Source organism: Hyalella azteca, unplaced genomic scaffold (assembly GCF_000764305.2).
Source record: "Hyalella azteca isolate HAZT.00-mixed unplaced genomic scaffold, Hazt_2.0.2 contig10505, whole genome shotgun sequence".
NCBI lineage: Eukaryota > Metazoa > Arthropoda > Malacostraca > Amphipoda > Hyalellidae > Hyalella > Hyalella azteca.
In genome coordinates this window covers 27,955-46,226 of record NW_025940543.1, presented here as the reverse complement: position 1 = coordinate 46,226, position 18,272 = coordinate 27,955, and the positions used below count along the sequence as shown (strand labels likewise).

Here is an 18,272-nt window from a genome sequence, read left to right as displayed (position 1 = left end):
TTTCTATTACTACCAGAATTTTGAACGCTTAACTGTGCTGTCATAAATGTCGGTGACGTGTATTCCGACGACCTTCAGATTATGAAGCACTGGACAGTAAAACTGAAAAAGTTGTGTTTCTATAATAGCTATGATTAAAATGTTTAACCTTTAAAACTTTAAGTCGCATACACCACTTTTCAATATACGATGCGTGTGTCGTTTAACATGTACGTAGTTCTCTTCATGAACATCATGTACGCAGTTCTCTTCATAAATGTTCTTCACTAATACAACTAATATACCTCACTAATACAACACTAATATTCACGTAGTTCTTCACCAATACAACTAGACGACTGCTGCCAGCAACCTCGTGTCTTCTCTCTGCGGCTGCATAGCTCTATAAAACGGGGTAGATATGCCCCCACCAGTGCAAAAAGGAGTAAAATGAGTGGAAGTTTTGAAAATTTTACGTGTTTAGCAACAACCTTTGCGCATCAATTGGAACAAAGTAACGATGAGAAATAAGAACCATAGTGTACGGAGTAAGTTTTGTCGTCGATGTCGTTAGAATCAATGAATAAATTCATACTAATTTGTTCAAAAAGTTGTGAAGTGCTTGGGCAAAGTTGACTATAACACAACCGCCATTGAATAGAGCGATCTTAATTCACTAACAATTGGAATTTTTTAACTGCACCACAATTTTGCGATCACCTAAAATATTCAAATTTTGTAGAACATTTTTGTACAACCGAAGGTACATTGTACAATATCTGTCATCTGGTTGGGCACTGCCATCGCAATATCAAGCAAATTTTAAATAATAATAATAATAAATTTTCCCTTAATTATCTATTTATGCCTTCAGGCTGCCCCCTCTTTTTCAATATTGTAAATTACAATATGAAGTGAACTTTTTATCTAAAACAATTTTATAAATACGTAATTCGTTCGCGCCTGATTCACCTATATGCCCGGTCCGTTGGCAGGGGCGGCCCAAAATGGAATCTGCATTTTGACTGGGTCTGACCGCCACATGATGGCCCTGGTCAGACGCTGGTCAGGCCACCAGACGGTCAGACGGCGGTTAGACTGCCTCGTAAGGGCTCTGGTCAGACTCTAGTATGGCTTCCCATGATGACTCTGGTCAAACGCTGGTCAGGTTGATTCATGATAGTATTGGTCAGACGCTGGTCAGGCTGCCCCTGACCACCAGCGCCTAGTTAAGCGCTGGTTAAGCTGCCTCATGATGGCCCTGATCAGACGCTGGTATTTGAGCGAACTATTACCATTTCACGCAAATGAAATAGCGTTAATATATGAGATAGTGTATGCTAATCCAGTCATAAGATGGAACCATATGAGAATTGACTTTACCAATTTATTGAGCTAACGTTGTACTTAGGTGGTAATATTATTTAGTACAAGACGAAAATAATTTTCTGACATAAAACTCTCAATTTTTCATTCAACTCTATTTTAAGACCAGAGTCTTCTTGGAAGTGTGGAAGCATGTTTAAAGGGTGAAATGGGAAATAAATATCCGATAAAGAGACGTGTAAGCAAGAAACTTCAATGCCTGTACATAATCCGCTTGTGTAACGCTGCCAGAATAGGCAAGACAGCATTTTACCCATAATTCTGAATTTTAAACGCGTCGGCTCTATTATACGTTGGACGTACTTCATTAGGTGGATTTCAATTTTTAATTCAGAATGCAATAGACTCTCGTAAGAATAAATACCCCCTTAGCCGCAAATTGAATGTGGTTAATGTTTAACAAAACATTCATTACGACGAATTTTATGAGATTTTTCAATTTTCCGTTGGACGAGATTATATATTTCAATTGCGTTTCCTTATGATTGCATTACATTTTTGCCCTTGTAAAATTTGATTACAACTAATGTAGAAAACGTAACTCGTAATGAGTTACGGCATAACAATATTGAGCAAAACAACATCTATTTGAACGAATCAAATTATCATCTGTAACATAATTCAGTTCAACAATGTGTTTCATAACAAAATGAGTGCCACAATTACACATGAGTGCCATATAATTAGTATTTTTTGGTAGAGATACTTTTTTGTATTTTCCTTCATTCAAGTGCATATGTGTGGGTTTTGGCAAGCCCTAAATTAAATGATTGCAAATTAGATGAATCGAGACATGAATTTTGTTTGGTTTTAGTTGTTATTCGACAATGATATGAAGCGAGAGGGAATAAAAACATAATTCCCTGACAAAATTTCAACACTAGGTATCACTGAATTTTGCAAATTTCCTACAAGCAATAGGCCAGAGAGCATTTTTTTTTGTTGTGACTCAATACAGTTTTTTGATAAGAGAGAAACGTATAGTAAATGTATAAGTTACTTACTTGGAATGTGTTAATCTTTCAGTTCGCATTAAAGTATTCACCAGAAATAAAAAGCTAATCGTGTACATAGATAAAATATCGTGAAATATTTTAACAACCCCTTTTATTCCTGTTGAAAACTACACAAGCTAGAAAAGACAACGCATTATCAGCTTAAAAACAACCTCAAGAAACGCCTATCACGTGCTGCATGTTCGCTGAATACGCTGCCAACGTGTGCCGAACCTCATGCTGGATGGAGATAAGAAGCTATTTAATTTGTTCGCAGACTTAATACCGTCGGATTCCTGGAGTCATGATAAGGATGACGTGATAACCAGTTAAATGATTAGACTTTACCTTTACACTCAATTTCCTGAGACGCAACATATCTAAGCTACCTGACTGATTCTTCAAATTACCAGCTTAATAGTAAACAGGAACGTATGTAATGCAATACTGAAATAAGAATCTGTTCTTAATTAAACAATAGCTGTACGTTCTTCGGTTCACAAGTCCAACGAACGTTCTCCATTTCATAAGTGTTATCATAGATATGTGGTTACGCCACGTAGCTCGATTTTCAGATGCAAGCTGATTTTTCTTGAGGGTCTGTTTAGTTGTTCATTATGCCGAATTTACTGTACGTTCATATTTTGTAAAATATCAATAACTGTCGTACAGAATGTGCGAGTTCGTCATTTATTTTCGAGGAGGACCAACATTTTTCTTAATTGTTTGGCTTTACCCTATGCTAATAGTTTAAAGATTGCAACGCTATAGTTTCAATCATAAATTTCTACCGCAATTTAACAAGATTGATTCCTTCACCATATTCCTCTTATGCTGAACTGCCGTGCATACCACTCAAATCAGGCTTATCTTCATAATTTATTTTGGTTGAACTATTATAGGCTACAACGTTGCGAAGTTTCAAGAATTAATGTTAAAGCGGAGCATTGAGTTCATCTCACGTCTATACCACGCTTTAGCTCGTTCTGTGTTGTTGCACTCTTACAACAACACTTAAAATGGCTAGTATGATCCCGCATGAATGTGATGTTCTTTTAGCCATTTTCAATCTATGTATTTTGAATGCATTCGTTTGTTTTCTTCATACTTATATTCAAGAATGATGTGTCTTAAACCAACTCCTTTTCTATTAAAGCGAAGATAAGATAAAGCACTACTTGTACTCTTGACATTACGTACAGTGGTGATAAGCATAGCTGCTGATTCGGGTATCAATGGTGAGAGTCTAGGGTGAACACGTTGTAAATTAATCGGATGAGCAACGGAAATCGATGTTCTTTGCAACGAATTGTTCGCCACATGTCACTCATAAAGATTACGTAGAATTGGTTTTTTATATAATTGAACTTTTTTTCTGGAGTTCATGAAAGATGATCTTCTTTTACATTATCCGAATAGTCATTACAACTGCACGATGTAGATTTTAGGTGATTGGTAACAGCATTCTAAATACCTCCATCATCTCCTTGTATTGATGACAATTCTGTTTGTTGCAAATAATTAATTTTTCTAAGACATTTTAATGTATGGTTCAGTGTTATAGTTAAAACAATTTTGTACACTACCCCCAACTGATTTTATTGCGGTCCTAGTAACTATAATCCGGCCGACGTCACCGTCGTCTCTAGGGTCAAGTTCAGTGCACGAGCTCGTCACAGGCTGCACTGTTTTCTGTAGGCTTCATTTACTGTTCGTTTGGCCGTAGCTCCATTCAAGTGAGATAAAATTTGAAATTTTTTCATGATTATACAGTTTTTTTTAAATATTGGCCACTGAAAAAAAAGGAAAAATTGCTTTACATTAATAAGCATCGAAAAAGTCAATTTTGCATTTCGTTGGTGGATCACCGAGTACCTTTTAAAATTTTTCCCTCTGTCAGAATATTTGTAATTTCTTCGCAGCTTTAGGCTCTATCATGTTTATTGGCAATCGACTTTCTATTCCTTGATGTTCTAGACCAAATACAATATAATCCAAACGAGGAACGCCAATCCCTTAGAGGTACGAACCGGTGAATGCTGAGAAAATTAAATTGTCCTACTGTTGCTCCCTGACCCAGAAATCTATTGAGGTCTGATGAGCCTAGCTTTCCTTCCCACCACCTCAGGCTCTACAACTTTAGAGGCCAGGGCGTGTGAAATAGGTTAGAATTTATTGAACCTCTTTTTTAGCCACAAGATTTCTACAGGTTAAATCCATATTTTTTCACCTATTGCGTGCTTCTTGCGATGCCATTTTATTTTATTTAATGATAAATACATTTGATAAAGCGCGCGATGATATTTCGATGCTGTGTAAAGATTGACCGAGATAGCAATCAGAAAACAAGTTAGTGGCGCATATTGATACAAAGTTGATACTTTCTACTTCCAGACCTGATCGGCAAATACGTAGTTTCGGCCAATGGAGAGGTAGAGTACAATGGTTGCCTTACAAAGTAGCTATACAAACTATTCATTGTACATCATCTCATAAACAGAATTAGTGCTAAACTTTTTCACGAAATAGATGAAATTAGTTTTTATGATGATGATTTTTTCTTTCAGAACTTTCTATAAATGTTCAATGTTTCAGAGGTACAGTATTTTGAAAAATTCGCTTCTTACTTTGGATTTCAGTATTACCAATATTAAAATTTTGAGAATATCTTTTGACATCACCATGTTGGCATGGTGATGTCCACTTCATGTATGAAAACATTGTCGCCCAATACTAGATAAAAATCAATATTCCTTGTTTGTATTCCAGAACAATGCGTTCTGACCATCCAGGAATTCGAAGCATTTGTACGAGGACGCCACTTATAGGAAAATAATAATAAAGGAAACTTTTTACACTTGTATATAGCAAGTAATTATTCAAATCAAATACACAGTAGGGTCAATTGTGGCAAAAAAAAACAAAGGTCCAACCTTACTTGGTCAAAAAAGTGAGCACAATACGGAATTGGCTGCTCTGCAAGCTGGGGAGGCTGTTGTACGCGCCAAAGTAGATACAATCAGCCATATATAAGGTCTATATTTTGCGAGTATAAAATACCTCATTGCATTCAAACTACATTACGAAAATTTATCAATTGAAAAAAATTTGACAGGCAACATATATAACCACACGGTCATAGCGCAGCCTGAAATTAAAATATATATCCAATTGGTCGAATGAGCTTCAAAAATAGACAAAAAACGCCTATTTGAAAGACGAGATACATACTTGCACAGCTGGACGCTTAAGGGTCAAGTACTGCTGCAACAGCTCAATTTTTTTTTCAAATCAGGAAAATAAAAAAATGTTGCCTATGATATTGGAAGAAATCACGTGATAAAAAAATATAAAAGATTTATTAAAAAAATATAAAATATAAAAAGATTTAAAATAAAAAATATAAAATAAAAAAAAGATTTATTAAAAATATACTTGACGCTTCATGGAAAGTGAAGGAACATAGGATTTGGTGGAGGAACATAGGTTTCTAATACACATTTCTTAACCAATAGTCTCTCTACCAGAGCGAATACTGGTTCGTATGTTCCTTTTGTTGATGTACGGAAGAGGTCGCTTTTTCATTGAAATGGGTATCCGAGATCTGATAATTCCGTTTTTGTCCTCAGAAATATCAAGAACCTCAGTTGCATGAGATGGACGAGCAATAGACTCGAAGTCATGTGACGTTTTGGCTTTTGTCGAGTCCCACGTAGAAGGTTCCGTGATTTTCGATGAATGTATTCTCACGCACTCTGATGGAGGTGCTTTTAAATCGGAAATCTTTGTAGGGATTTTTTCTACATTCAACTCTGATGAAATTTTATGCGGAGAGCCATCCGAAAATTTTGTTCGTTTTGGTTCCACTGTCGGCGATATTTTACCTGGAAGAAGTTCAATTTTTGATGTTCCTGAGCTTATTGTTGTTCGATCATTCACTTCTGAGGCAGTCATCGGCGAAAATACATTATTTTCAACAATATCCTCTGAACATCGCTCAACAACCGTGGTTCTTCTGATTTGTGGGCTGTCTCTTGCACTATTTTTTGCATGGATCAAGGGTATTGTCACCGATTCAGATGGCTGGGCATAAGAACATCTGGGACCTTGCCTTTCGAACGACTCGTAGCCTCGAGACGATCGTTTCTTTGAAGATGCGACACTGATGACTGGTCGCTGTCCCTCTGTAATCTGAACCTGGGACACAAGCGGCCGCACGTCTTCGTAAGTGTTCCGCTTGTTGCTGCAGTTCCTGAAGCGCATTGTTTCATATCCATCATCCTCTGACGAAATGCTCACCAGCGACAGCGAGTCCTCGTTCTCTACGGCGTTCAGTGCAATACCTGACAATTTGAGAATATTTGGTTTATCTAATTTCCTTCTATTTAATGTACAATTTTCTGTATTAGGTAATATGCTAAATTCCGCTTATTCACTCGGAAATCTTCTATGTGAGTTATAACTAAGTTCATTGCACTATATATCAACAAATTCATTTAAGTCACTATCGACCTTGGATAATATTTTAAATAAAAATTAATATATGTTTAATTTGCACTAAAGGGCGATATGTTCCGACGCATTCTTTGTATCTCAAGTTTAAAAAGGTTTGATCTTATATATGACCGTCTAAAGTTATTCAATACCGGTTGGAAAAGTGTGAAATCAAGAAATATAAGTATTTCTTTCACCACGAATTTTTTATCCAAAAGTAAAACAGGAAATTTTTTTACGGATTTTAAATTGAATGTTGATTCAATATAAATATTTCTTTCACCACGAATTTTTTATCCAAGCGCACAACAGGAAATTTTTTTATGGATTTTAAATGGAATGTTGATTCAATAGTATAGAAGGAGAGCAGTTATCTCGCACATACAGAAACCTACCTCTTGAAGGCAGGATTTTCGCATGTTTCAAGTAGTAGCTGAAACTCCGGACGAGGATTTCAATTTTCGCCTGTAAAATTGCGAGGAGGATTAAATGCATCATAATAGAGGGCTCAATATATGCTGATGTCGGTGATGCGCTATCGCGTAACTGTATCAATTGTCAATCGCGTTTAGGCGCTGCTTCAGCATGACCTGGAACTTCAACGTCCAAAACTCACGTCAAGAATATATTAGGAATGTTTTTCATTTTTGACGGGAACTGATGGGCTTTAAGACCAGAACTACTGATTACCACCACAGTAATACTCACTGTAGGCATCCGTTGTAGCAACATCAGGAGACTATACAAACGCTGTCTTTCCATAATCCATCATTGCCTTAATCCATCATTGCCTTAATCCACCATTCTAATGATCATTCTCCTCACCTCCGAATCCAGCATACCACACCGGAATTTGTTCAGGTGCCTGACGACTTCCATGACGTCCGTCAATTCGTCGGACAATTCGGCCTTCAGTTGCAGGAGCCAGAGCCCCAAAACCACGGCCGTTCGGCTGCTGCCATTGCTGATGATGACATTGTAGGAGATCAGTTATAATTTTCATAGACAAAGCTGGTTCATTTGATAATTATTTACACAAGGTACGATATGAAGATTATATTGCAACACTTCTCTTTAACTTCACTTATTTATTTTTTTGTTTCTTTGTCTGGCTGTTACAAATCTTAAAATCGATATTTAAAACACTTCTACCTCTCAAACCGATCTGTAATTTTGCATTCTTGCGTAAAGTTGGAGATAATGCATGAATCAATTGACAGAATAAATAATTCTGAAAACTAAAAAAATATTATTTTTAATAATAAAAAAATTTTAAAAATAATTTTTTCTGCTACATATCTTATAATCGATATTTAACACACTTCTACCTGTCCAATCGATCTAAAATTTTGCACACTTGCGTAAAGTTGGAGACAATGCACGAATCAATTGACAAAATAAATAATTTTGAGAAATTATAATTATTTTATTTTAAAAATTAAATTTATAAATTATTTTTTTTATTTGATGGTAAAATTAGAAATTCATTGTACATTTGTAACATCGGAGACACTGTATTCTTTTGAAGTGTTGTCTTTGGAAAGTAATTTTTGAACGCATGTTATTTTAGCTTAATCTCTTCGACATCATGAACGGTGATAGGATAGGATCAACATTAAGTAATTAAGTATCATGGTTGGAACCAGATTGCAATCAAAGCGATGAGCTATTGCAAAAACATGAAAATATCAGAAGCTCGATCGAATAAATTCACCTCTGAGTTATATTTAGTTAACAGTCAGTGTCATAGTTTGAAAACGCAATGAATGCTTCGTCCATTGTAAATACTGGAAAGTCGACAACATTTTTTACACTACACTATTAATTTGTTATATTCAATTCAATGTGTCTGTAAATTCGATTTTTCACACAATACGTTCATTTTTTCGCAAATTACAAATAATTAATTCATGTAATTTATTGAATAACAGGAAAGCTTCTTGGAAATAAAAACTTAAATAAAACTCAGCAAAGTGCTAATATGTGAAGAAAAAATTCCCCTATACGAGTGATCTCTGACCATCATCCATGAAGCCAGTTGTCCAGCTACTGGTAAAAGAAATTAGTAATCTAAGATAGCAAACCATTCATCAAACATAATTTAATATTCAATCAATATAATATAACAAATAATTTAATATTCAATAATATTTAATAATCAATAATATTTCTTAATCTATCCGAACCTGCAGTGCACAACCACCGTGTTGAGACCGTCAACTGTGATGCCGGAGCGAAGGTTAAGCAGGAAAGAAACGAGCTCCGCGGGTCTCACGGTAGCGTCGTCGACCCATTTGGTGAACTGAACTTGCCGCACTTCTCTTCTGGCTCCTTCCTCCTTGAAAAGATGTTATTATGACAGAGGCATTGAATTTATTAGCCTATTTATAAAATCTCGCATAAATGACACTTAATGAATCTTATTGGAGTACAGCTCAAATATTTCAGCGCAGACTAATTTATTTTTCCTTATATTTTCTGAACGTGGGCAAGAAAATTTTAAACTTAATTGTTAAGATCCTCAGAGTCTCAAAATATCCTCATTTACTAGACAGCTTTATTTAATATAATCGCTCGGTAAGTTTTTCAGAATAAGGAAAACTTCTTGCACGCATTTCAACCAGAAACAAAGGATGCTTATTTGCTTATTTATATAAATTTTTTCAATCAATTGATAAATCTTCCTTCGGAACGTTATATATTAAGCGATTACCACGAATTTTTAAATTATTCTATTTAACACCATTTGCAATGGACTCAATGTTGTTAATACGCGTCGAAATGAGGAAAGATTTAAAGTAAGTGTGACCCATTGAAATTTAAATAACATTCAAATAATGATCTACAGCTATGAACTGAATGTAATATTCTTCTATGAAACGTTAGATAATTCACTGACGTTGGTAAGAATGAAATGTCTTGATATGAAGAACTCGCTCCTGAGTCTCTTAGCAAGCGTCACTTGGATGGGGCTGCGGTACACGCCTTTAGTCCGAGAGCGCGGCCAGTACGGCTGAGCCTCCTGTTAATAGTGGTACAAGAGCAGCGGTTTCCAATATTACAATATATTGGGATTACAATAAATAATTTGAAAGCATTCACTCACTGAAAGTGAGTCAACATAGCAAAGAATATACCGGAGCAAGGGACGACTATGTTTAATATTGCTATCAAAGTTAGCTTATAGCAGTATGGGTTTGAAAATTTGTTTGTTTGAAACCTATAGTACCGCATACTCTAAGTACCGCATGCCTATATTATACCGCATACTACTTACTATACTCTAAGATCTTACAGATGTTTTACTAATAACGAATATGTGTTCTCAAATGAGTAATGGGTTAGGTATCAAATTTACTCATAAATAAATCTGAACATGCACTAAACTCGTGCATTTACTTCAAAATTCGCTCTATAAAAGAAGAAAAAAAATAACTCAGTACTCACTGCAGTGAGTGACAGAGAGCGCATTTTCTCGTCGATGAAACCTTGAGGTCACGGACGGACGGACAGACAGACAGACGGACATGGCGAGCACAATAGTGCCTTTTTTCAATAAATGAGAAAATGCGCTGAAAATGAACTAACATTCGCAAATTATATAAAATAGTCTGTTGCTAAACAATTAAAAAAATTGATTATTTCGAGTTAAACCTTTTGAAAATATTTCAAAAACCTCTTCAGTGGAGAAAGAGATATTATTTATTATATACAATAAATAGCAAAACAAACCATAACCCCATAGACCATGAATCAGCTTTGACCTGAGACTACAACGTCAAGAACATAGGTAAAAATAAACAGCAACAGTGGCGTCAAACTTTGCCAAGTGCCAACCGTCACTGCTCATCAAAATTCACAGTACTAGGTATTGTCTCAGATGTATCTTCCTTTATTAAATTCTACGCTTTCTCTATACATCTGAATTTTTTACTATTCAAATTCATTACTTTACTTCATCACGATAATTTGTTATTTATACTCACATCCTCAACGTCAAAGTTATTCATGGCTGCGATAATGCTGACTTCTTCCTGCCAAATCATGTTCCAAAAATCTTCTTCGGTATTTTCCAATGGACTTTGAGTGGCGATGAATCTGATGTTGGCCGAGAAACTCTAACGAAAATAAGTATTAGACAGAAAAGACTCGTAGCTGCAAGCACGTAAAATTCTGTAAACTGAATCTTTAGTAACTTTCATTCAAAATTTTTGATTCAAAAGTAACATTCATAATTAAATGCTTTCAGCTCATGAAAAATACACGTTTAATTCATTCTACGATTTGAAACAATTTAAAAATCTATCATCCTAATGTTCACTTATAATGTTCTGCTGGCAAAGTTTCATGCAGAACTCTCACTGTCGGGCCTAAAAACTGCATTAGATTAATATTACTCTAGGTGTGAATAATGGCATTTAAAATTACTCATTTAAATAAAATAGAAAAAGGTCATGTTTAGATGATGTGATTAATTGTTATGTAATTGCATCAGCTAAGTTAGTCCCCACATACCGGGATGTGGCTCGCGTTGATATAATCATTGGTCCCTCGGCCCCGAGGGTGCAATAGGACCCTCGTGCAGTTAACTGAGGGAACATTAGGGAGGGAACATTATGAACGTGCGGGAACATTATAAAATATACATGTTGTTTTTAGAGTTGAACCTACGGTAATCATGAATCAAGCCAAATATTTTCGAAATTTTGATCAGATTATGATGCTGTATTACGGTGAAATGTTACAATTGTTCACTTATTATCCCAGTCAATAAGGGTGACATTGTAACTATAAGAGGACTCACACGGCACGTGTTGGTTGTTGCGATTCTTCGGGATGTTCTCAGTCTGCAGCGCTTCCGTTCTTGACAGGTGCGAGTTTTCGGTTGTTAATTCCTTTATTTCGATTAGCAATTTTCCAGATTTCCGAAGCTAGATTAAATTAAATTTTGTAAACTTTTTGCATAATAAAAATCCATGAAAAAATGTTCTACAGTTATGGTCATGAAATATCAAACACATTGCTCTGATAAGAAAATTTCAACAAAATCCACTTCTGAATTATCCGAAATTAATGAAAAAAAATGTTTTATCAACCAACTTGAAATTATTCATATGTTATTTTTATTATTCGATAAAAATTGATGGTGTTTATTCAATGTGAACGCAATTGAGGTCATTGCCGTTGCCGATCGAAGAGTCAACTCCTCTATCCAATTAAGCTCCTCTATCCTCCTCTATTCTGTTAAGGACCTGTGAAGGACTATGCGTTTGTTTTACTCCTCTATCCTGTTAAGAGCCAGATATTAAACAACAACCGCGTGATTTACCCGAGTGATTTTTTAGTTGTGCAATTACAATTTATATCATTGATTAATAAAAAATGTTTTTCACCACACCTGTGTCAAGTTGTCGAGTTGAGCATGGAACCTTCCTTCATCGCAGTTCTCTCCTAATAATCTATACAAATAAAAGAAAATAAGGCTTTAAAATTTATAGAAAGATTCATATCAACAAGTCAGTCTATTTTGTTGTCGGACTATATCACACTCAATTAATTTACATACAGTAGTGTGACATGAGAAGGATGCACGTAATTCTGAGACATTCTTTTTGACGCCAATCGTAAGGTTACAGTTAGGGTTAAGGTAAGAGACTGAAAATACTTCTACGTCCCTAGCCATAATCCACGTAAAAAAATATTCAAGCTGTTCGAAAATATCAACCAATCATAGTAGCGGTATTGAGAATTGTTACTAGAATGTACTAATAAATCGAACATTTAAATTTTTATGTACAAAATTAAATGAAGATTACTTAACACCTAGCCTAACACATCTGAAATTTGCGTCAAATTTCCGTATATTTGAGTTTTATTTAATAAATGAAAAAATCGAGGTACTTATCATCATTGCCTAGAACATCATATGTTCTATCAGTCATATATTTTAAAATAGTTTCATATAACCATCACAATGAAGTGACGTCATCCTCACATTTTTGGTCGACGTCTAAATTTTATCACAAAGATAGCCATGATAACGACGACGAGGGCCACCGCGCAACTGCAGCAAATAAACGCAATAATATAATTGTCTTCACTTGAAATGTTTTCTTCGTCGGTTTTGAAAACTATTACGGTTTCTGCGCCTTTTTTTGAAGACGACGTCACACCCTGGAAAAGTTGGCATAAAATATTATTCATAAAACTGTAGTTAACGTTTCATCATGCGTAATAAAAATATTAGCATGAACTCCGGTACCTCTGCCAAAACATAATTTGCGCGCAGCATTGCTCGGCCATTTTTATTCAGGAAACCATCATTTCAAGTAGCTTAAAATTCAAGCAAACAAACTGAAATATCGAAAGGAAGTATGAAGGCGAAAACTGGCCACTGTTCAACATTTTCTATTCGATGTACATTGGTGGAAGCTAAATGATCGGAAAACCTGTTTTAATGCTTCTTATACATTTAGTATGTTTAATAAATATTCGCATGTATAGAGCACACAAAAAACAAAAGCATTATTTAATAACCAGCAATAATGCACCCACTGCATGAACAATGTTTATTGCAGAGCAGATAAACTCACCCGTACGGTGATGCAGTATTCGGTCCCTGGCGACAGCCCCGTCAAATTAACGCTCAGCGCCTCAGACGTGGAATTTGATTTTATTTTGTAGACTAAAACAAACTGTTCTGGCGAACTTTCTCTGGAGCTGACATTTTTTCTTGTGCTGGTGCTATCAGTGTTGTAGGTTTCAGCATTATTTCTGGAGTGATTAGTAGTGGTAACTCGTGACTCATTATTCGCGCTGCTGGTAGCGTCGCTTCGGGCGTCATTGCTGGCGCTAGTGCCTGATATTTTCACGGAGTTATTGGTCGCGTTATGACTTGCATTGCAGACAAAGCTGGAAACTTCGTATCTGCTGACGTAATGAGCTTGATCAGATGGCGGCATCCAGCTGACTGTCAGAGAGGTGGTCATAGCTGACACCAGAGTCAGATTCTCGGGAGCCTTCAGAGCTGACAACGACAATGAAAAAACAAATAAATTTTTGAATGAAACATTAATTTCAACATCTGGTATAGAAATTTCATTTGGCTGCCTTTTCGACCAATTCATCACATAACTCAGTGAAAATAACTATAAGTTGCTAACCGATCTCAGGCGTGGTTTGCTCGATGCAGTTCTCTTGACTGGCGTAATCATCAGCAACAACAATGACGCATAATGTGTAAGTAGTTCCTGGTGATGTGCTGATGGTGTAATTCAATTGTGTTGTTGTATTTGATGTTTTTACTGCGTCAATGGTTGAGTTGAAAGGNTGAAGAACGCCACATAAACGCTGTACTTCACACACGCTGGCAGGAGGGCAAGTTTACACTCCAGCAGCTTGAGGCTGTCCAGCGCCACAGCGGAGGCTCCAGGCGTCCAGGGGCGGAGGCTGTAGCCGCACCAGACGGCGCCCCAGGGGAGGACGGCGCGCTCACGCCGGAGGAACAAGGCGTTTTGGTGGGGAACTGCAAGGGGGGATTTTTTCACTCAAGCTGAAATTTTGATGAGAGTGAATATGAAATGCTTATGAAATGAAGAAAGCAACACTAACACAAATTATACGATGCCCAGTTTATTTCATTACGGCTGAATTTGGCACACAAACATACTTAGTGTGTTGAGTTTAGTCTAACAGAATATTATTATTAAAAAAACATTCCCAAAATACAATGATACACAAATACCTAAAATAGAATGATACACACTGCACAGACAAAATTTTACAGGTGCATCAATCAATTCAATAATTTTTCTATCGTGCAAACATTGACTTTACACTAGTGAAATAATAAATTTTACTAATAACATGTACATTTATATTCATTGTCATTAGTCTATTCATCAGACAGATGAAATTCATCGCGAAAACCCAATTAATCAATTATTCGTTCATGTAAAATCCACATCCAGATATAATCTCTCACAATTCATTCCTACAAATATTTAAATGTATTTATTATATTTTCCAACATTCATGTTAACAAACATTTCTAAACTGGCTCAAAGAGGATCTTAAATTTATGGAATATCGTGTCGAATAACCTTAGTTAAGTAGAAGGGCAAGTTGTGACATTTATTGTCACAAAAGTCTCGGTGAGCTTATTCCAAATAATCATTACTTACTATATTGAAGCAACTGATGCCCGACCCGTTTTGTTCTAATTTTATAATGAAATTAAAATCATTGATGGCGCCAATATGGCAGTAAATAAACAAAATGCAAAATATAGGATATTCGTGAGCATCTGTCATGCCACAGCCACGTTATTTACCTGGTCGATGCTGATCATCACATGAGGTGCTGGCTGACGGGAATTTATCATCGCAGCGACGTAATGATTCCAATTTGCTGACCTCAGCCTGCAACGCCTGATGACGTCAGTAGGTGTCACTTAATGTTAAAGAATCTTCAAAAATATTCACAGAAGCGCACAAACATGAAAAACAGAAGACAAGCATAAACCTAATAATATATGTTTAAAAATTAATTTTTAAAGACAACACTTCAAAAGAATCCAATGTTACAGATGTACAATGAATTTCTCATTTTATTTTCGAATATTAAAAAAAATAATTTTTCAATTTTTTTACTATACAGTTTTTTTCACAATTTTTTATTCTGTCAGTTGATGCATGCATTGCCTCCGACTTCACACAAGTGGGCAAATTTCAAATCAATTGGACAGGTAAAAGTGTGTCATATATCAGTTATAAGATTTGTAGCTGACAAAATTATTTTTTCAAATTTTTTAATATTAAAAAAAAATTTAATATTTAAAATCATTTATTTTGTTATTTGATTCATGCATTGTCTGCAACCTTATGCAAGTGTGCAAAATTTCAGATCGATAGATAAGTAGAAGTGTGTTAAATATCGATTATAAGATTTGTAGCAGGCAGACAGACAGACAAACAAGAAGTGAAGTTAAAGAGAAGTGTTGTAAAATGGTTGAGTTATTTTCAATAAGTATTTTTTGCTAAATTCTGAATATATCTTATACTTTCTATATGTTGTAGGTTATTATTAAGGCTTCATCACACATTATTTATCCGTAGAAGTGTAATTGCGTTACATTAAATACTTACGTGAATGTTTGATGTCAATGTCAATAAAATGAAAACAATTTCAAAGTTCGGAAACATTTTCGTAGGTTTCACTCCAGAGTTTCTTGGGGTTGCCAATCGCAATATTTAATTCCGTTGTGGGTGCATTATAATCGTTTTTACCTCACATCTTTATTCAATATAATACTATTGTTCTAATTATTTCGTTTGTGATTGCATTTGTTCTTTTCAAACATTCAATAAAAATCTACAGTTACATTTCACTGATTGGTTCACAATAAAATTTCAGCTATGCTCGACATTACACGAACTATTCACCTTCATCTGAGCAAAATATAGTATAACATGTAAAAATTGTTCTCTAACTCGATGAAAATGAAACTATCCCATTGCGAACGATTTAAAGACTCCACATTTCTCACTGGAACATAAATATGTTGAGCCACTTTGTTCAATTTTGCTCGACAGGTAACGTCAAAAAATAAGTAGCTGTCGTAGTCAAGTAATTCTCGTATTATATAAGGCTTTTTCCTGTCACCTACTGTGAATACCAATTTCTTGTTCAATCGAATATCGAAAACAAAATTTAATCAGGTTAACAAACAAATTGTCAGTTAACCACACCTGTTAACCTTTTAAATTATCGTTCATCTTTGGAATTGCGAAAATTCAAATCCCTGATATTGGTAGTGATCATCATTTCGACTATCGTAATTTCGAAGACCGTAATTCAAGCTCCATATACGTAAATTCTCCGGCTAGGATAATATTTTTTTATTGAATTTTAAAATCTGAGTATAAAGTATGCGTGGACCCTCGGTGAACGTTGCCCTCACAAATGCAACTTGTATACTGCGCGTAAAATTCCCCTAGAAACAATTGCACAGTCATCATGAACTACAATTGGGTTTTGCTGAATCCCGTAAGCCTCCAGATTAGGTAGGAATTAATTATCTAGTGATAAGCGGGCAAGTTCACTTTGATCATCACATTAGGTGTTTTTCTAATCAAGGCTGACTGCAGTAAAACGTTATTAATTCATATCACGGCTAATAATCCATTTTCGCTTTGAAAATATTCGTATTATTAATTACAAACCTTAATCGGATAAACTCACTTTGCAGTAATAATGCGCATTTGAACAGCCGATTTTCGGATAAGGAAAACTTTGATGAGTAATAAAATATAATGCATTGAAATAAATCATAAAATTGATTCAATTGTAGATAAGTACATAATGTTAAGGATTAATCTCTTTATCAAAAATAGATTCGGCCCCACCAATGATAAGACTGAAATTAATCATCAAATAATAATTGAATTATGTGCACATTAATGAACGAAAAATTAGGAGCCTAATTGATTCAGATAATATTTACTACGGAAATAAATAATTTGTGGAAGAAAGTATCTAGTTGAACGTCAGGATATTGATGATCCCCAAATGTAAAAATTTAACTCAGTACTCACTGCAGTGAGTGACAGAGAGCGCATTTTCTCAGAATCGACGAAAACTTGAAGTCACGGACAGACGGACGGACGGATATGACGAGCACAATAGGGCATTTTTTCCATAAATGAGAGAATACACTAAAAAGGCATTTAAGACAATTTTTTCTGAATAGATTTGAATATGTAACCCGTAACCTTGACTGTAACGTAGACGCTCGTTGAATTAGAAAAAACTAAATATCGAGGACGATTGATGTTCGAAACAATCTTCCAATTTTGATTCTGAGTTTCGTGTTGTCCTCGCGAGTAAATTGTAATTTATGCTCTATTACGATCTTTGATCAAAATTTTGGTTTATTTAAGCAGCTCCCTGCTGCTTATGGCTCATAATTATGTGTGGACAGTTATGAGCTTGATTGAATTCTGTTACTAAATATTTGCCATGTGCAATGTCCATTGATAGAGGGCCTCTGAATTTTGTGAATCAACATAGAATTTTGTTTACGCTCACATATATATCGTTGGATGATAAAAATGGATGATAAAAGTATGACCGAACTGTAGTATCGACTTCATTTCAACAAAATATCAGAAACGACTTGAAACCGATGGTAATTTCATACCCATTTTACTAATCGCAGTAGCCCAAAAACAACCTCAAAGCTTTGATTTCGACTAGTGCCTAGAACGGTATAACACTGCTACACCCAAACAGACGCTACGCGTATCTTTACTTACCTATAGTTCTGAAAACGACAACATTTAAAATAATGGGAAATGTATTCTTTCAAATTACGGCATCGTTCCTGCCTGTTCCCGTCCACACAGTGAGAGCTTTTTT

General features: G+C 35.3%; 2 protein-coding genes across 2 annotated transcripts; both read right to left on the bottom strand.

The window, feature by feature from the left end:
- Positions 1 to 5,783: 5,783 nt before the first annotated feature.
- LOC108664810 (receptor-type tyrosine-protein phosphatase S) lies at positions 5,784 to 11,778 on the bottom strand. Its single transcript, XM_018151507.1, has 8 exons — positions 11,659 to 11,778; positions 11,370 to 11,443; positions 10,841 to 10,972; positions 9,754 to 9,876; positions 9,041 to 9,192; positions 7,680 to 7,818; positions 7,250 to 7,319; positions 5,784 to 6,703 (listed from the first exon to the last, which is right to left on the bottom strand). Exons 3-8 carry the CDS (start codon positions 10,898 to 10,900, stop codon positions 5,865 to 5,867), a joined length of 1,383 nt encoding a protein of 460 aa, XP_018006996.1. The 5' UTR covers positions 10,901 to 10,972; positions 11,370 to 11,443; positions 11,659 to 11,778; the 3' UTR covers positions 5,784 to 5,864.
- A 465-nt stretch (positions 11,779 to 12,243) lies between these two features.
- LOC125178522 lies at positions 12,244 to 13,698 on the bottom strand. The gene is made up of 4 exons (XM_047882454.1): positions 13,670 to 13,698; positions 13,448 to 13,628; positions 12,850 to 13,028; positions 12,244 to 12,313 (listed from the first exon to the last, which is right to left on the bottom strand). The coding sequence occupies exons 1-4, from the start codon at positions 13,696 to 13,698 to the stop codon at positions 12,244 to 12,246; spliced, it is 459 nt and encodes a 152-aa protein (XP_047738410.1).
- Between the last annotated feature and the right edge of the window lie 4,574 nt (positions 13,699 to 18,272).